The sequence below is a fragment of the Arvicola amphibius genome, chromosome 1, assembly GCF_903992535.2.
Source record: "Arvicola amphibius chromosome 1, mArvAmp1.2, whole genome shotgun sequence".
Taxonomy (NCBI): domain Eukaryota; kingdom Metazoa; phylum Chordata; class Mammalia; order Rodentia; family Cricetidae; genus Arvicola; species Arvicola amphibius.
In genome coordinates this window covers 170,177,869-170,198,686 of record NC_052047.1, presented here as the reverse complement: position 1 = coordinate 170,198,686, position 20,818 = coordinate 170,177,869, and the positions used below count along the sequence as shown (strand labels likewise).

Here is a 20,818-nt window from a genome sequence, read left to right as displayed (position 1 = left end):
GTTCAGACACAGCCCCTCCAAGTGCTCCAGGAAGCACAAGGAGAGGGAGCAGTAACAGGTTGGCCACTCGCTAGAGACTCCCGCTCCACCAATCCAGGAGGTTTCTCAAGCCTGGATGGGGGTTAGCTTCAGCAACATGCTAGGTGTAAGGGTTCTCCCTAGAGCCTGAGGGACAAGATCTGAGAGGAAGAAAGACTGCTTCCCATGGTCCCCTGCAGTCAGTACACGGAAGCTTTTGCGATCAGTGGTGTGTTTGATGCCAACAACATTTAAGCTCTACTCAAAGAATGACGTTATTAAGCTCAGTTAGAGGCAACAGGAAACAGAACCAGGCTGGCTGCACTGCTGGCACACAGGGAGCCAGGCTGAGTTTAGCCAACCACGCTGCACAAGCAGGTGCCATTTCATTTTTCTGTCATGCAAACACATCCTAAGGCTGAGATATAAGAAGTGCGACAGGACGGTGCAGGGGCTCCCAGCAGGCAGCAAAGCCAATAATCAGGAGACTGTCACACAGGTGTGCTTAGCCACGTGCGCAAGGAGCCCTGAGCAGCTGAGGTTTAAAAAGGCTTTTGCACCTCAGCACTCCCATACCTAAAGGAAAGAAGTCATTATTACAGTTTAAAGGGTGTGGCAGAAGCTGGAGACAGTGGACAGGATCCCAGCTTACATGAGCTAACAGTGGTAAGAGAAGCAGCACCCCCAATAGAACTGTCCCAGTCAGAACCCCACTTGCTTTCTGTGTGACCTCGGCAAGTGACATGTCTTATCATCTAAGATGATGCTCACGATGGCACCTTTCTTGTCACTCACACAGGGTTAGGCTGAAAACTACATGAGTTAAAAGATGTAAAAGGACATCTTTCTGTCTAACACAAGAGAAACCATGCTTGGACCTGGAAACCCACTCAACTATGCAGGGCTAATGAAGCTGTGGGTCTTGGAGGAGAGCTGATAACCACCACTTTTCTAAAGCAGCATTAATTCCTAACGACATTCTAAATATCTGTCCTATACACAGAGAGAAACAGAGTCCTCACATATCAAAGAAATTTCTCTTTGCAGCAGATGGAGACCATCACAGAAAACCATGACGAATCAAAAAGCAGAGCTGTGGAGCCCAGTTCCAGCTGATAGATGACTAAAATTCTAGTACCCAACGCTTGGGAAACGTTTTAGAGGGGAGTTGGGAGTGTAAAGATTTTATGAGCCAAAGGAGATTCTACCTTCTAGAAATGTCAGAAGCGACACCCATAGTCTCACCAACATGACTGCTTAAAGCATGAGCTGAACAAGGAGAAGAACAGACATGGTAACGAGGAAGAGCGTGGGGAGGCCCCTAAGGCCTCAGCCCTGTACAAAGGCTAGAGGCAACTACAGAACACTGAGAACAGGAAATAGTCTTCCCCAGGGAAGGGTGCATCCAATCCAATACCAATGGTCAGCCCTGAAGACAGATATACAAGTAACATTATACAGACTGAACAGACTACATTTATGTATTTAGGAATAGTGTGTGCACATTCATGTATGTAACAATTAATAGAAAAAGAGGCCATGAATAAAGAGAGCAAAGAAGGGTATATGGGAGAGTTTGGAGGCAGGAAAGGGAAATGATGTAATTCTATTACAATCTCAAAAAAATAAAGGAAATAAAGAAGTAGTTTTTAAAAAATTATCGGGAGGTTGAGGCTCTCTGGCTGAGTGGCAGAGCACTTGCTTGGCTGAATAGCATATAGTACCGGGTTTGCTCTCTAGTACCAGAAACATAAAAGAATAAAAATAAAAACCAATCAAACAAGTGCTCTGCTCACAGTAAACACTATGTCTGTTAAGCAAACATTACCTGCACGATTCTGGGGAGGAATAAATAAGAATGTACAGTTTGTGAAGGACTATGACTAGGAGTTAATTGCAATCTTAAAAGTAAATGATTTAGAGACAGCTCGGTAGCTAATGGACAGCTGATTTTACCTCCTGGTGCCCAAAGTGCCATGATGGGGGAACGAACTGAATAAGACATGGGGGCGTCCAGGCAGGATGAGCTCGTCAGGTGGTACCATGAATGCTGCTAACACCTGACCATCCACCTTATCGACAGAGGTTGGGAGATGCTCAACATCGGCCTCCCTAGGGGTTGCGTGGCACAGACAGAACTTAAGTCCAGACAGGTCGGACTCCAAGGCCTATGCACAGACTGCCGAAGCCCAGCTCTGACCGTCTGTCTCGATTTCTGAGCGTTCTAAGACACCTGATGATTGATTGATCTCATATGAATATATATATATATATATATATATATATATATATTTGTTGATGTTACTTCAACTTTTAGATAAAGTATAATTTCTCCCTAAACTATAAATTAAGCTTGTGGGTACAGGGTAGAAATACTGTCACCAACTGGAAGCCAACAACATTCAAATTCAAAAGAGAGATTTCCTTCACAAGTCTATTATATCCAATAATATTTATTCTACTGAGAAAAACTGTCTGGTCTCAAAAAGTTCAAACATCTTAGACTTTTCAAACATGTAGACTATTTTCTCAAATAGTACAGAGGGATGGAAATAGCAACCTTCTCTAGCAATAGGGAGAGCAGGGCAGGGAGGGACACAGCTCCCCTGACTTCACAACAAGGGCCTGAACACAGAGAGAAAACATTCTTGTCCTGGTGCTCAGAAAACTCTCAACAGAGGATTCTAAAATGGCTGAAAGACACTTAAGGAAATGCTCAACATCCTTAGCCATCAGAGAAAAGCAAATCAAAACTACTCTGAGATTCCATTTTACACCTGTAAGAATGGCCAAGATCAAAAACACTGATGACAACTTATGCTGGAGAGGTTGTGGGGAAAAGGGAACACTTCTGCATTGCTGGTAGGAGTGCAAGCTGTTATAGCTCCTTTGGATGTCAGTGTGGCGATTTCTCAGAGAATTAGGAAACAACCTTCCTCAAGACCCAGTAATAATACTTTTGGGTATATATCCAAAGGATGCTCAATCGTGCCATAAGGACATGTGCTCAACTATGTTCATAGCAGCATTGTTTGTCATAGCCAGAATCTGGTAACAACCTAAATGCCCTTCAACCAAAGAATAGATAAGGAAAATGTGGCATATTTACACAATGGAGTACTACACACCAGAAAAAAATGTCTTGAATTTTGCAGGCAAATGGATGGAGCTAGGAAACATCATATTGAGTGAGGTAACCCAGAACCAGAAAGACAAATATCACATGCACTCATTCATAAGTGGTTTTTAAACATAAAGCAAAGAAACAACACAATCCCAGAGAACCTAGACAACAATGAGGACCCTAAAAGAGACATACACAGCTCTAATCTACATGTGAAGTAGAAAAAGACAAAATCTCCTGAGTAAACTGGGAGCATGGGGGCCATGGGAGACGGTTGAAGGGGAGGGCAGAGGAAGGGAGGGGAGCAGAGAAAAATGTATAGCTCAATAAAATCAATATTTCTCAAGAAAAAAAAAAGATGTCACTTAAGACACTACTACTGTAAATCAAACACACACAAACTGCCAGAAGAAATACACATTTTTTTTTCCCAAAAGAATTCTCTTCTTTCTGCTTTCCTTGAGGAAAGCGAGGTTCAAAAACCGTATTACTATGACTTTAATGGCACAATAAAATGCACATGATACTCCTCATCCCCATGATGAGTCATGGAGCCTGTCTCATCAACAGATATAGGCAATTATGCCTGTGCGGGCCCATGCTCACCTTCATCTTTCTGAGATGCTGGAGCTTCCCACAAGATTAAGGACAAAAGGATCCCAAGCACAGAATGTCTTTTCTGAACACAACTCCCTTTCCTTCCTCTGTGTTTGCTTACAACTAAAGTGCTTGGGGCAGGTGGGGTATGCGTGTCGGGGGAGGGTTTGTGGTGCATGTTCCCAGCCTGTGAAAAGCCCCTGGGAGGAGCATGTGGCCAAGCCTCAGGCCCAAATCTTCAAGCCCAGAATGTTCCCATCTGGTCTACTCTTTTAAAGCTCCACTCAGAGCAGACTGCTGTTTTCCCAGGAGCTGCAGTAAGTTTAGGTTTCTGAAAGAAGGAAGGAAATCTGAAGGATTATGTGGTGAAGGACATAGTGAGGAGGGGAACAGTCACATCCTAGCCGTCTCCAGGGAGGCTACAGACAGTAAAACATTACACAAGACCCCAGAGCCAAACCGAATCACTGCCCAGAAACAACTTCTTAAAAAACCTTTAATAAAACAAAAAGATAAAAACATATATTCCATGTTCACATGATGTTCTGCCAAGGCCCCAGCCCTGGACCACATACATTTGGAGACAGTGCCTCTTGCTGTCGCCAGGAGAGCCACAAGGCCTCCACTGCCCTGGGGCAGAAGCTGAACACAGCACTGACCAGCTAAGAAGCTGACAGCCTCAGGATGCTCACACAACCGCCAGCTGCTTCAGGCAACCCTGATGGGAGGCGAATCCTGCACCTGGGGTGCTGTGCTCACCTCCCATCTCCTCTCTGAATGCCCCAGCACCATTCTCTTTGAGCAATGCTGACTACTAAAAGTTAGCGTGCCACTCAGATTGCTCAACTCTAGGTTTCCTGGCCTGTGAAATACTTTACACACATTATCAAGAGATAACGTGCGGCTTTTCAGGTCCTGCTTAACAGTCTCCCCTGCTGCTAAAACAGTGTATTCTCTCTCATCTTCTGTTCCAAAAAACTTACACTGCCAACTCGAAAAGTAAAAGAATCTCTTTCAAGCTCCCAGGTCCCAAATCCCCGCCCCCAACGTGATGGCACCACCATTCTTCAGTTATCACAGTACTGTACCTTTCAGATATACAGCATCGGTACCATGATAACCGAAAAAGGACAGTTCAGTCTCAGATCTACCTGCACCCCCCCCCCCCAATTTACCACCCTAGCTGACCACAGCTATCTTTAAGTCTGTAAGCATGTAAGTACATGTGCATGTACACACGTACACACACACACACACACACAGACACACACACAAACCTGTTTCTATACCTGATCATTTATTCCTGACTAGAAACGCTTCTTTCGCTTTGAGCTCTGTAAGTTGAGTCTTCTGGCTAGCTACTATTCTCGGAGTGTGCAAATTTTTATACCTTAGCAGTTAATTTCTGCTAATATCCACCTGATACTGCCTGAACTCACCTCTGTAACTTCCCAACTGGTTTGGTAACATTCCTATGAATTTATCTCTCCCAGCCAGCTAATACGTTATATCACTGGAAAAATAGCCCATTTGCCACAGTAAGAACGCTATTGGAAAGATGGGACTGGAAAAACTTCAAGCTACATAAAAGTTTATCTCGAGAATATTAACAAAACATCAAGCACAGACACAAGATCTGCCCAATATATATCTGATACAGCTGTCACGGAAGAAGGGCAGGCCCAAACCCATGTGTGACTAAATAGACACCAGCGGGCAAGCAGTCACAAGTGTGGCTGGTTAAAAATCAATACGAGCAGGCACACTGCTTTGGTCAGTTTGTTGGTCAGAAAAACAAACTGAACAGAACAATGAGGCCAAATGAAAACAGCTTACGTGTAGGGGGAGAGTGGTCCCAGCAGCACTTTGGAAACGTCCTGCTGTCCAAGGGTCATGAGCAGCAGAACTAGACTTTGGTTGGTCGAGTCCACACATCCGCCCTGTAAACACAAACATTCTAATGATTAATCATAGTACAAACCAGAAAAGGGGACCCAACAGGTAGAGAGAGAGGAAGGCAGAGACACTCAGAATACTAGAGGTTCCAGAACAGCGGATTAAAGTTCAAACACTCGTAGGTTAGTAGGCCTTTTGAAAACCCATCCTGCTCAAGTTAATAAAGAACAAGAATCATTTTTCATTTCATTCAGTGAACTTTTAGGACAATAGCTCCTTTTCCATGCAAAACAGGAAATCTGATGAACAGAACTAGTTGGTTCACGGCTCTTGTTCCATTTTCCTGAGCCTGACTAAAATTAAACTTTTCTCTTCCGTCTGCTTCCTAGACTGAGCTGCTATTGCACCATCCTCAGCTGACTTGGATTAGGTACTGAAGAGATCTTAATACAGTAAATATGTCAGGGTCCATGTACAGGATACCATGGAATGAGGGGTGATGGCAGGCTTACAAGATGTGAGGGCACAGATATGGGTACTATTTGCCCAACAACAGAAGCAGGCTTTGGGGAGCAGGCATTTGAAACGGCCTGGAGGGATAGGCAGGCCTTGGAAAGAAAAGAAGAGCAGCATGGTAGAATGTTTCACAGCCAATGGGAAGCGGCCAGGCTCTACAGAGACACGTGTACTCTCAGGATTAAGAGAGGTGAGTAGTACCTGAGGTGGGGCTTTTCTAACTGCTCACAAATACCATTGTATTCCGGGAAGGTAAGCAGTCAGAGTAGAGACTCTGCTCACAGACAGAAAGAGACCAAGCCCAAGTTTGGAGGGAGAAACATAGACTCAGAGAGGGAGGCTGAGGAGGATGTGGGAAAGACTGCCCCTCTGAAGACAAGAGCAGCTCTCATGGGAGTGCGAAGTGAGGTGAAGCGGAAAGAAAGCAGGGCAGTGGACAGAACAGGACAGAACCAGCAGGGCATGGTAACCCACAGGCAGAAGGAGCTGGGTCAGAGGCTCACAATTCTGATTTAAAAAAAAAAGAGCATCTTCAGATGGGTTTTTATCACCTAAATGTCACACCACAGACACACAGAGAATTAGTCAAAAAAGCAGTATTTTCATCCTTTTACTAAAGACTAGAGACAGTCACACAAAGTTTTCTTAGTGACTAAAACAAAGCAAATTTGGCTGAGGAACAATAATAGCTTTTAAAAGATCTCAATTAAAGATAAGAATCCAATAGCTAATCCAGGATGTATATTTTCCTCCTGGAATTGGTGGGCCATGTTTTTACCCCAGGGCTCGAGTCTGCTATTAATGAGATATGAAACCCAAACTCCAGCTGTGCCCATGGGCACCTGCTGAACTTCTCTGGAACACAAGGTTTTTCATTCTCCCATGGTCTACTAGAAAGGAACAGAAGTGTCCCCACAGTCAGAGAGGATAAAGCAACCACGAGGTCAGGAAATGAAGACCTATACAAGCCAACAAGTACTTTAGAGACAAGACAGAGACAGCTATCCCCATACCTTTACCCAACCCAACGTACAGACAGAACATTTAATAAAACCATGATTAAGTAACTGGTGAATCGATGGCTCCATTACTTACCCACAAACATCTAATCATCACTTGTCTTTCAAAACCAATGCTAAATCTGTCATCAAAAATGAGCTGATGTGGCGCGCGCGCCCACACACACACACACACACACACACACACACACACACACACACACACAAGCCTGAACCAGACCTGGCTACACAAGATTCCTGACAGGCCATGTCTTGAGGAGGCCCTCACTTCCTGCCTCCCCTGCTCCCAGCAGCAAGCACAAGGCTATGCCATGCTCTTCAGGCACATCAGGAGACACTCCCAGCTTTAATTAGGTTAGAAACAGCCACTGAGGACCAGTGCTTACTTAATTCTGAAACAATTCAGTCTCCCTGATGCCACTGTGAGAATGCCGACATTCTGTCACATGACCACTGAGCCGGTTTCAATGCCAGGCTTGGCACAGGTGAGCAACTGCAATGTTAAACAATCCTCTACTGTGTGGTCATTCTGGGGACTGTACCCATAATGTGCTCCCTTAGAAACATATTTTCCTTTTCCAGCATCTCCTCTTCCCCCACAACCTCCTCCTTACTTTCAGTCACCTTAGACATGGCAGAGTGAAATGTGTGCTCACTTATGATTGTGTTTATTGTGCCTGTGATCAACAGTGCTACATCCTACCCGGAGAACTGCAGATGCAAAATGGTAACCAGCTGAAGTCTCTCTTTCCCACTGCCCAGTTCTCACACAGCCTCCTCCATGCTGTGACAGCCTGGGTTTTCTCTAGATGGTCTTCAGTACTCTAGAGATACTGCAAATTATCCACGTACAAATCCAGATTTCCACCTTGATAAATCTGAAGGTGAGCCCATAAGAATGTTTGGTGCATGTGCAGGGGAAGGGGGGGCATAAAAAGAATACCCCCAGGGCTAAAGAGGTGGCATGTGGTTAAGAATACTTGCTACTCTTGCAGAGAACCAATATTAACCACAATACCAACATACAGTGGCTCAGAGTCGTGTGTTGCAGGGGATCTGACCACCTCTTCTGGCCTCTGCAGGCACAGGTATGCATGTGGTACACACATACACATACAGCAGGACACTCATGCACATAAAATAAAAGCAGATGAGGATAGAGAGAGGGAAAGAGGGAATGAGAAGTCAGTGTGCCAGTCTCCATCTCACTTCACCTGCTCTGTGTCCTACTGAACTTCACTCCCTTTTCTGACTGCTCCATTTCTCTCCTGTCTCCATTAAAACCTATTTGTTCTATGTCTCAACAAATCTCTGCTCATGGACTAATTCGATGAACCCATCAAACTAGTTCATTCTAAACACCTAGTGCACAAGCACAGGACAGCTCGCTAGTGTACGTGCTTAGAAGGAATAAAGAAGGCTATAAAGACATCCGCTCCCTTCTTCAGATTGCTCCTTTCCCCGCATCTGTGAGGCAGGGGCATACCCTGTAGATTTCTTCAAGCAGCAGCTTCGCACAGTTCCTGCCGAGGTCCTCAGGAAGAACGGCTGCTCCCTGGCCCTGGGGATTAGAGGCCAGTTCAGCGCTCAGGAAGGTACCGTTGGTAGTCTCTGCCACCAGCGACAGCCCAAAGCCTGGAGACCTAGTGATTCAAAGGCAGACACTGAGTAAGTAAAGGCACACATGGCAGCATACAGCAACGGGCATGCCTTCTTCATTAAAGACTACTGGGGCGCACAAAACAGAACCAAGGCAAGAGGCAAGTTTGCATTTCCAGTTAGTCTTCTATTCTCGTACTTTCTCCCTCCCTGCCCTTTGCAAAGACTCTCAATGTGTTCATAACAATCACAGAATATAATGTCAACAGGCTTCTAGGTACCGAGCATGCACCAGGCTATTTCAGTCTTGTTGAGAAGTTACCACTGCCTTCATTTTACAAATGAGAATATGCTGGGAATAAGCAACCTGAACCAGGTCCACTCTGTTCAAAAGTGACAAAGGTAAGTCTCAAATGCAGGCCCTACAGATTCCATAGTCTAAGGAAGTTCTCCAGTGTCCATTCGACCCTGAACTAGAGAGCCCATTCAGAACTTACTACTACCATCTGCCTTCAAGCCTGAGAAATACCAGATGCTTCCATAATGATAAGAATGAAACCAGAAAAGGCAAAGGAGTTCCACCTTTGCTCTTTTGTCTGGAGACAGCACTAAAATGAGAATGTACCTAACTATAGTCAACGAGCTGGCATTGTGGTCTCTGCCATGGTTCCTACAATATAACAGCTAAAACCTAATCATCTTGTCCAGGACCACAGCTGAATTACTCATGCATCCAACAAGCAAGCACCTGAGGGAAGCTTCCACAGCCAGGAACTGGAAGGAAGCTGGGTAAGCGCCTAAGAGTCTGACCTCACAAAACAATGACAACCAATTTAGCCAGAAGAGAGGAAAATAAATAACCAGTCCATAAACAAGAAAAAGAAGCACCTCTCCACAAAACTGCCAGATTTGATGCTCAGATGAACTTTGTCCATTGCAAAGTAAATACACCCCTCAAAAAGCTTTCTCAATGGCACAGTCCATACACAATTGCAACAGTGCTGCCTCTTTTTAACACTGCTCAACGCTGTTCTCAAAATGTTCTCTATATTCAGAACACTGGCCAAAATGATTCCAGAAAAACTAGAAGGATAATTATGTTTATTTCATTTTTCTTTTTAGAGACAGTATTTCACTATGTAGCCCCCAGCAGGCCTCAAACTCACAAGCCTGTTGTCTCAGCCTGCAAGGAGGACTAGGATTATAGACATGCACCACCAAAGCTGGCTAATGATGGTTTGCATGCACGATACTGTCTTCCTATGTGGAAGAATTCTATTGCCCAGTTTTTAACTTCTTGAAAACAATTATCTACTAAGTCAGAGGTTTGTACCACCTACCAAAGCCAAGGTTCCAGAACATCTGACTCATATTTAACAAACATCACTCATCACTAGAGACACATATAAAATTCTAGTGCAGCATACAAGATGCCTTTGAGTCTCAAGGCAGAACTGCACACCTAGCATGGAGGCAGTACACGCATGGCGTCACTGAGGATCGCACTGGCAGTTTGCAAAGCTCAGCTTCCCAACACAGAAAAAAATAATTTATTACCTCTTTTTTTTAAAAAAGTAATGACTGTGTAAGTCAAAATGTACCACACTGGGCTAATGTGCATGATGGTCTAAGTACTAACAGATGATACTAAGAGGTGCTGGTTCCCAGGGCTCCAGGTCTCGAACACCACATTGTAATGACCCTTCCTCCTTGTGTGGCTCCACCACTTGATCAGATTGGGGCAATCCAGACATGAGTTAACAATGATTTATGACCAGTAACTTGGGATTTAAAGACTAAACATAAATGAAAGTCACATATTGCTTTTATACATAACTTTCTAAATGGACTTTGAAGCTAATGAACATCATGTCCATACCCTGATCTATATGTATGGCTGCTACTCACAGAAACTGACACTATACCAGGACAGGTAGGTCAATGACACTAGAAAAAACTAAACTATAGCTGGTGGCAGGCAGCACAGCCTCCAGGCCTGCACTGTTTCCCTCCTGCCCACTCTAGTAAAGCAAGAGATCCCAGAACCGACTATCCTGGAACACTCAGACAGCTTCACTACCACGAATCTTTCCCCAGCCCTCCCAATCCCTTCCAAAACAGAACTGACCCATCGATTCCAGACCTACAGCTAAGGTAGAAGGCAGGAAGAAAAGGCCAACATTAGGAGTTACCACTTCTGTCGTATGCACTGAGTGCTAGACACATTGATAGAACACATACACTCTCTTTAAATGTAATGTTTACAGTTATCCTAGGATACATCATTACACTCAATGTGTAAATGAAGAATGTTCTGGTGGTTGAGTAACAAAAGGTACGGAAGTGTCAATGACCTTTCCACCCCCGGGGGAAGGGCCAGCTCTGTGTACACATCCTTCCAGCCCTAACCTCTGACACCATCACTTTCCACTGGGCTGTGTGAAGGCCAGACTGCTCACTCACACTCATCCCCGCTTCTTCACCTCAGACAGCTCTGAGGACCAGCCATGCTGCCCCTTAGAAGAAAAGCGACATCTTAACCCAAGTAGAAAAAACAAAACAAAACAAAAAAACAAGTGTTTTTATTTTCGAAAGAGAAACCTGAAAACTTTAGATTCAAACCAATAAAATGAGAGGTGAAAAAAATACATAAATAAAAACCAGAAAGGAGTGGTGCAGTTTTCTCCCTTGGCAACCTGTTTTAAAATGCACTCACTTCCCAGAGTTAACGCCTTTCATGTGGTCTGTGTAAATATAGATGTCGGGAATGAACTTGTTGAGGATGCTCCTGGCAGAGTCCACAATCCGGTTTGCCATCTGAGGGGATACGCGCACCGAGTACCTGCAGCCCAGGGTCAAGGAAGTCATGATATTTGGATGACAGAGCAGAGGGAAGCAGGTTAGAAGGCTAGCTAGTTTGTGTCATGCTGGGATTTACAAATCCCATTGTCGTCCAACTATTATTATTTAGCTTAATAGTTCCATCACTTAATTTTTCATTATTATAAAAAAATAGTTAAAAGCCATGATGAAAAAAGAATCTAGACTCCTATAATGAAAAGTGTAAAGTCAAGTCAGATGGTGGTAGTGCACACCTTTGATCCCAGCACTAGGGAGGCAGAGGCAAGCGGATCTCTTGAGTTGAAAGTCAGTCTGGTCTATAGAATGAGCTCCAGGACAGCTAGGACTACACAGAGAATCCTGTCTTGAAAAACCAAATATATCTATTTGGTAAAAGTCAGCTTCTACAGCCCAACCCTAACTTCTGAACAACCCTTTCTCTGTAATTGTTCCACTCTACAGTGTGACGATGTCTGCTTCTTCAAACCACAGCCAGGCTCCCTGTGGAGACCAGAGGACACTCTGGTATCTTTGTGTAGCCAGACTGCTATAAGAAGCCTCTCTAGGAACATAAGGTCAGGCCAGATACCAGACTGGGGTGGCCCTGGGTCAATCCCAGCCCACTGCCCAGGATGTCAACAGAGGGGACAGAGAAGCAGAGAGTGAAAGACCAAGAAGTCTGCTGTTTGAAAGACCATAGGTTTTCCAATAAAATTTTCTATTATTTAAGAGTTAGTTACTGCATCTCTGAGGACATAGGGGCCTCTACTTGCTGCTCTCTGGAGAAAACTACTACCCTGCTTCCTACAAGGAACCCCAGAAATGGAGGAAGAAATTAGCAGAAAGGGTCAGTGCTTGAGGATGTGGACCCATAACCCCAAATTAAAACTTTGTAACAGAGACAGACTCTCCCTGACCCTGCTTCCAAGGTGCGGTGTATCCTCTCTAGAGCTGATATACAGATACAGATGCAGGACTAAGCAATGAGAACAAAAACATGCTGTCTTCCCACCACCATGATAATCCATATGGACTCCAGTGTGATCTGCCCATTCCCACAAAGCTGTTCAATAATTACTATTAATAAGACAATTTTCATTAGAACTAAGAAACAAATGCTGGCACGGGGCCTGGCCTGACCAGCTCCTCTCCGTCTGGGTCCGAACACTGCTAAAGAGCACCCTCCTGGATCCTGCTGTCCAGCCTGCTCACCCCAAACTGGAATTGCCGCCTATCTCCATCCACCCAGTCTTCACCTCAGCTGCCGTCCGTCACTCTTCAGTCTACAGATACCTCCTGCGTGCAGCCCTCCAGCCAGCACCCGACTTGAACGTACCACGTTTCCCTTCAGACACATCTTGCCCTTGCTGCATGCGGGCAGGGGCTTTACTGCCGTGTCCCACACAACTCTCCAGTTCCACTTTTGTACTCAGAAACATCCGATAAATATTTGACTTGACTCAAAGGACAAATCAAAATGGAGAAAGAGCAGAAAAAGGGATTTTTCAGTACACAAAGAGCCCAGTTTCATCACCATGTCTCTGTCCAGAATGCACTTTGGACAGTTTAGACAAACACTTTAGCTGTCACAGTCTCTGGACTAAGAGGGTGCCATCTTTTTGGAATCGGAGCCTAACCACTCTCCCTAGGACAGCTCAGAAGATGTCCCCACCCCGAGACAACCCCACAGTACTCATGGATCCCAAAGCTCTTTCACATACATATCTCCTTATTGTATGCTCAAGTCAACCCTGTGATGGGGCCTTAAGTCCTAGCTCTTGCGCTTACTACAGGGTAAGCCCTTGGGATGTAGAACCAAGAGAGACCCTTGCTCAGAGCTAAAGAGATCTGACTACAAAAAAACAAAAACAAGCCAGCTTCCTCTTACCCCTCCCAAGACAGGGAAAACAGAGGACAAGCGGAGGCTGTGTCTGAGGTGTACTGCACGTACATACATGTGTGGCACATGAAAAAGAAAAAGACCAAAAGACTCAAACTAGCTTCTCTACTGATAGGAGAAACAGTCAGATTGTGCCACAAATCCCAACCTCCCCAGCTCTGCCTGTCCTCCCAACCCACCAGGCTCTCCTGCCCGTCCCCAAGCTTCTGTACCTAACTCCTCCACACGGAACCATGAGCTCTGGATCAGCAGCATGAAACAGAGAGAACGCGAGTGGGCAGAAGGCAGTCACTAAAAGGGGACTACTCTGTAGTCACAGCTGCGGGCCACCAGCAGCTCCTTCCCAGGACCTGTCTACTTAATCACGGACCTCAAAGAGGGAAAAGCAGCACTGGGGGTTAGGGGTAGGGGGATGAGGAGGTACCAGTTAAAACCACAGATCTCCCAATGCAAGAACAAGGAGGCACTCAGTCCAAGCCAAACCAGCCCACAGTAGCAAAACCCACAGAATTAACTACAGCTTTTCCTCAGGTTCTGAAACAGGCAAGGTAGAGAAGCAAGCCGGCATTGCTTTGAGCGGCCTGGTAAATGACAGTTTGGATAACTGGGGGCTAGAGAGTTTGGTCTAGACAGGAATGTGACCCAGGGCACCAGGAGCAAGGGAAAGTCAGGGAGGACAAAGTTCCACCTTTACCACTTCCCGAGACATAACACCAACAGTTTTCTTCCATTCGATCCCTTGTTCTTTAAAGCACACACACTTATGTCCGCCGGGCCTGACCTTCAATCTCAGGCTTCCAATCCCTTGACCTCTGCCTTCTCCAGAAAGTGTGGGTTCTGCCACCTCACTAAGTGATGCCCATCCTAGCAAGTGCTTTACCCTGCCTCTCCACCCCGCCTCTGCCAGGTGCTCCATCCCTGGAGAAAACAGGCTCTCTTGCTCATCGGCATCTCCTGCCAGGTTGCCATCATGAAAAAATTTCCACTTCATCTGAACCCTTGCAGCTGTTCCCCGCGTCTTCTAATCATCGTCAGTCACTGCCCCACACTGTGACAGCACACCTCTGCCATTCCTGTCACACCTTTATTCCAACCCCGCCCCGTCCCGTCTTTGGCCTCAATTCAGCACATCTCAGTTTGAAAACTCATCCCAACCCTTCCTACCCACCTCCACGAAGTTCTACCTTGAACAAACCCTGCTGTATGCTCGTCAATGTGAACATGCACCCTATGAACAAGAGAAGCCACCACCTACCGACGGCATACCTACACCTGCAGTCCTTACACTGCACATCCCTACCTCGGGTAACTTCATGACAGTCCATGCGGTAGACAGAACAGGCCTGGTGCATGAGTCAACCAACGAATGGGTGAGCAGCAGCGAGCAGAACCACTAAGTCCCGCCCCTGGGATCCGAATCATCTTGTCACTCTGTCCCAGACTCCCCTCACCTAAATTCACTTTTTCCAGCTTACAGAACGCTCAAATCACGAACAACCTTTCTAGTTTGTTTCTGCAGCAGTGCTCGCGTGTGTACTCACATGTGGAGGCCAGAGACAACCCCAGGAACACTACCACATCCCCCTTTTACCTTAACCTGAAACTTATCCAAAACTCCCTTCCAATCCCATCCATACCAGGCGCTGACCAGACTCATTAACCCCGGGCTCCTTAATTAGGACAGGCTGGCTGGCTAGCAAGCCCTGGGTATTGTGGAATATTATTTTAAGATGTGTTACATTTGTTCATGCTGTGGAACATTTGTTTTAGTGAAGCAAAGACGTGCTGCATTATGTTGCACTGGTCCAACTCTGTGAAGCTGTATTACTTTCCTATCTAAAACACCAGGTTGCCCTCTCTAACAGCTGAAGGGCCAGTACCTAGGCCAGAGAAAGGATGGGTGGGGCTGGCAGGCAGAGAGAATAAAAAGAAGGAGATATCAAGGAAGAGAGATCTAGGAGTGAGAAAAGGAGGAGACTTCAGGGACCAGTCACCAGCTACAGAGCAAGTCACAGAGTAAGAATCAATGTATTTATTTTGGGAGCTGGGTGGTGGGCCTCCCGAAAGAGCAATGAGCCAAAAAAGTGAAATAACCAACTACACCCAGTGATCCCGTATCTGCTTTCCCAGTAGCAGAGCTATACACAGGCCACTACAATAGCTGCGGACCCAAACTCAGGTCATGTTTGCAAGGCAAGCCATTTGCCTAGGTACAACCTGTCTTCAAAAGGGAGAGTATTCTGCATGCTCTCTTCACGGAGCCCTCCCCTCATCCTTCCTGTGGAGATACTGCACAGAACAACTCTAACACAGCTGCTTCCGTCCCCCCACAACCCAGAACAGGTCGTGTGTCCTCCGCTTCCATCACTTCTAAAGAAAGCTCTTTCCAGGCCTCAGTTTTCCCCTGCCAAGACTGACTCCTCAGCACCTTAGCAGGTGCTGGCTTGGGCTTCCAGGAGGTCCAGTCTTTACTTTCTAGTTCTGCCAGCCTCCTGGGGTTCCAGTCTCCTCTCTGCCTTCTTCATGACAACTGACTTCAAAGCATTCACTTCTAGCCCTCATCTTGCCCCAGAGCTACAGATCCTCAATTCCAATGTCCTTTCTAGACTCACTTCACTGGAGCTATCAAATTCAGCATGTGTAACCCGGAACTCACCCTCGCCCCCTTACATCCTGCTGTAGCTACTGTCAAAGCAAACACCTCTACCCGTAAGCCTCAGTGAGAAGCATCAAAGCCCTTCCCAATGTTTCAATCCTCTTCCGTGTGTGCCATGTGCTCTCCCTCTACAGCCTCTCTCTCAGTAGCAGCTCTCGCCCATCCCTGCTGGAGGGCACAATACTTCTGTCACCACTACCACTAAGTGGCTGCCATTAGGTGATTTTCCTCCACAACCATACTCTCCAAATATTCCACCGAAGCTCTTACATGACCACTGAAGTTGTTCTCCTAATATGCAAATTTGTTCTCCAGATGAAAATCACTTAAATAAAGACCAACTGCTGAAAATGGCCCTCAGTTCTTCACCGGCTCCTGCTCAATTCCTACCCCACTGTGTGCATCAACGGCCACTGACCACCCAAGTCCTGCTGGCCCGCATTGCTAGCCATGCCCCAGAGTGCCGCTTCCTCTCAAAGGCTCCTTTTCTCACTGAAGCAGCCCCTATCTTGCTCTACCTACTTCACAAGCCTCTACGACTCTTTCAAATGTCCCTGCCTTTCTCCAGGAAAAAAATGTAGAGGTTAAAAGCCTGGGGTTACTGACAAGGTTTAAATCCCAGATGTGCCAATTAGCTAAGTGACATTATTAGCAAAACAGTGCTTTTATACCACAGTTTCCCTTATCTGCAAAGCAGGATATAGTTAACTGAAATATTCTGAAGTTTAACACTGAGGTGCATAAAGTGATCTTCCCCATAGGACACAGAAGAAGCGTTCACAACACAACAGAGCTCTATGGTCCCAGCCTCCCCAAAATCCTCCATTGTCCCGGATCACCAGCTTTTATGAGATTGTTGTCTAAGATGCAAATAGTGGAAACAAGTGGAGTTGTTCACTCCACGAGGCAAGAAAGACTTAGGATCCAACGCAAAGGATACGCCATCCCTCTGATTCGCTTGATTTTCCCTGGGTCTGTGAGCTGAACGGGCTTCAGGACCTTCCTTACAGGGCATGAGAAAAGCACTTCGCCTCCTCCGCCAGGAGGCATTCCCCGTCGCAAGATCTGCACAAAACAATGAGGGAGACACGGGACAGTGTAGACACAGAAAACGTGGCTTCCCGACACCAAACCCAGGAAGGTTAAATCATTCCCACTGTGCTTTGAAGACACCAAGGATTTTTAGGACCTCCGGGTCACAAATTATGCCAGGGTGACTCAGACAAAAGAGTCCAAGGGAAAGACTCCATGTAGTTCTAGTCCTCGGCTAACCAAGAGCTGCGATGTGGTGTGAAGAGCTCAGTACAGTAAAGTGTTTATAACACACCTACTCCAGAGTAAGTATCATGTGACCACTGGCTACTGGTGCCATGGTCATTATTAAAGGGTGCCATTATTTACTAAAGGGTCTCTTTCAGTTCAAGGTTCGAAGCATCACTCCTGTAAATCATCATGATATATGATGATCTGAAATGTGACATGTTTCTTCCAAATAGTTAAATAAAAAAAAAATCTTAGGTATATACAGCCAGCAGCTCACACATTCTTACCTTTAGCTCAAATGACTCTCCATCTATCCCAAACTGTTTCAATAAAGGGAGTGCTGTTGCTTTAAGAACATCAACCTACAAGTTATTTCAAAGAAGAATTTTTAATTAAATTTTGAATGTGTACATAAGAATTCAAGAAGCAAACAAAACTCAAGAGACAGCTGTGACTCACAGAAAACAAACTGGGATCTCTGTTCATTTTCATAGGTATCACATGGCATTATTTACTAGTTTATTAATAAATATTATCTTAACATCAATATATTAATGTTTTCCCAATATATATGCATACTCTTTTTAACACTTAGAGCCGTTGTCTCTCCAGGTCAGAGTAAACGAAATGAATTCCTCAATGTTGGGACCTAAGAATTCTGATACAGGTGCTCACCTCACATGGTGAGGGCTTAGGCGGAATATGAAGCCTAATTACAAAAGCACTGACAGTTCACAGCAGGATTTTGCTAATTATTGTTATCTGATCCATATCCAAAGGGCCTGGGGAGGCTGCACTACGAGAGGAGGCAAGGGTGGTAGCAGAAGAAACCAGAAGAAGCACTAGTCCTGGTCCCAAGCTCAGCCTCTGATGAGCTACATGATCCCAGTCAAAAATATCACAGCAGTTTAAATTCCCTTTCCTAAGACAGGTGTCAGGCCTTGCTATCTCCATGATGCCACAGTCTAACAGGCTGATTCAATACAGTTATCCTCCAATGAAGCTGCAAGAGCAGAAGACAGGTGGTCAGAAGTAGAAAGCTGTAGAAGGCCTAGGAACACATTTAGAATGAATGGGGTTTGCAGGGGCAGAATCCAGCAAAACTATTAAAGGTTAGCTAATTTAATTAAATGTTAATGGTAAACACATCCACAAATGTAAGAGGCACGCATCACTTAACAATCGGAGACATCCTAAGAAACGTGTCCTTGTAGGAAACTATATAGTGCCCTTATGCACACCTAAACATTAGTCTATTCCAGAGTTTCCCTAAAACCTTGTGACTGTTTTCCCTTCCTGTAGTAACTCTCCCTAATTGACCTATCTTGACAGTCTCCTCCAAAACTTAACCATTGTAACACTTATAGGCCCTTTTAGACGCGATTTAGTAAATCAGATGTAGCCTTCATTAACAGACAATGGCCAGTATCAGGAAAGTGGCTTATTTCTCTTTGAAACAAAGTTGTTATACAAGGTTAGGTTTGGTGCAATTCCTCACATGTCCCTCCACCACATCACAAAGTGCACCATCTCCTGAACTTCCCAGCTTCTAGAGAGAAGAGTTTTAATTTACCGGCTACCTAGTCCCAGGTACTTTGTAGTAGCAAAGCCCATTGGAATGAGACAGACTCTCCACGCTGCACATCTGTCAGGGCCAGCTTCTGCCCTCCAGTTTCCAGCTACATACCCCAAGAGAATGAGGAAGAATTAATTAGTCATGAAATCCATTCTTTGTGCAGAGAGCAGTGCCACAGGCGAAGAGAGCAGAAAAGGAGCCTGGGGCCCGCAGGCTGAAGAAGTTACTCTTTCCCCAAAGCAGGCACCTCTGTTTTAGTCTAGTCAGGTAACAAGGTCATTATCATTATAGCTGGCAAAAATAAAGCATCCCCTATGAGAACAGATCTGCTTCAGCAGGCTGTGTAAAGGTTAAAGCACTGTTTCTAGAGAAATTAATTCATCAACTGATCGTTCTTACTAATACATGAAGTGCTTTTTAAATCTTATATAGATCAGTGTATATGAGCATTAGCAATTATAGAATGGGTATGAAACCGAGGGAGGGCACAGTGCTGGAGTCCCAGGCCGGCATTTACCATTATTTGAGACGCTTTACCTACCTACACTCTAACAGTGCCGGTGCCTCCTGTCCTATTTTAGCCAAGGGAACCATTTCCTAGACTCTCCGGACAATGTGGGAGACTGGCAAGAAGCACTGACTATGAAGTCTACACGGTGACAGAGCACTCTCACTCACAGCTGAAAACGGCGGATCTTGCTCTGTAGTCAGCGTCCTGTGAAGTCCACGTAGCTGAGTTTCCAGGAACTGAGGAATAAGTAAGTCCTCAACTGCCCAGAAACACATTACATAATGGGACCATAGTGGGAACTTGGGTAAGCATGAGCAGTCACCATTAACTAACTGTTCCTTTCCAGTCAGGAGGCTCACAGCACCCTGCAGCTGCCCTCAGAAGACCGCGTGGCCTGTATCTACGGAGACAACAGACGCCTCCTCGGTGACGACTGCATGCCGTCCGCCGTATGAAGCCTCTTCCAGACAGCAAGGGGTCCTAAAGTGTGGACGCCTTCCCTCCCCACAAGACATTAACACAAACTGTGTGACAACCGTGGTCAGCAAAATAAAAATTTTTGTTAGGTATTAAACCATTTTCCTCCTATCTATGGGAAAATTAGCATGCTTGGGGAGAAGCTATTTCCCACAACTGCCAACACTCGCACATCCCTCTGCCACCCTCATGTCCACTCGGCCTGAAACTTATGTGAAAAGCCCTTGAGTTAATGGTAGAGGCCTAGATGTTACAGGGTTATACAGTGGCCTCTAGAGCCCAGATGTCATGTCCTGCCCTATAGCCTCAGGTGCTCACACGACCTTCCCAGACTCCCACACTGCAGCAAGCGGGGCCGTGTTTCATGTCAAGCATCTGTTTTGCAGGTCCACAGACACAACAGAGAAAGGCACGTGAATGTTAGCCATCATCTCCACCTTGATGATCACAGGTCTTAACCCAGCTGTGTCTTGGAATAAGTTAACCAACTCTGCATCTCAAGTCAAGCAGCAAGAGAAATCCCCACGAAAACAAAACTGTACTTACAAGAGACTTTCTTAGAAACTGGGCTGTGACAACGGACAAAACAAAATCACACTCTGCATTGACATCAATACTCACCGAAGGGTCAACCTGGTCATTGGTTACTCCTCGCAGGACGATTTTTAATGGGTGCTTCATAAATGGAGCCAGGCAAAGCAGAGCCTCGAGGTAATAGCCAATGCCACGGAGAACACTGCAGTCATGCTCCACAGAGCCACCATACAGGAGGCCAGGCTGGTAATACAAGGTTGTTCCTTAAACCGAGAGGAACAAAAGAACAAA

The 20,818-nt window shown here is 45.6% G+C and overlaps 1 protein-coding gene across 1 annotated transcript in view; it reads right to left on the bottom strand.

Moving 5' to 3' along the window:
• Positions 1–20,818, bottom strand: part of Rcl1 (RNA terminal phosphate cyclase like 1) — a 45,800-nt gene that overhangs the window by 4,820 nt on the left and 20,162 nt on the right. The window contains exons 3-8 of the mRNA XM_038324874.1: positions 20,615–20,790; positions 17,717–17,791; positions 17,107–17,231; positions 11,486–11,611; positions 8,657–8,813; positions 5,576–5,679 (exon numbers count right to left, since the gene is read on the bottom strand). Of these exons, the coding sequence (XP_038180802.1) occupies positions 5,576–5,679; positions 8,657–8,813; positions 11,486–11,611; positions 17,107–17,231; positions 17,717–17,791; positions 20,615–20,790 (763 nt within the window). The remainder of the gene's footprint in view (positions 1–5,575; positions 5,680–8,656; positions 8,814–11,485; positions 11,612–17,106; positions 17,232–17,716; positions 17,792–20,614; positions 20,791–20,818) is intronic.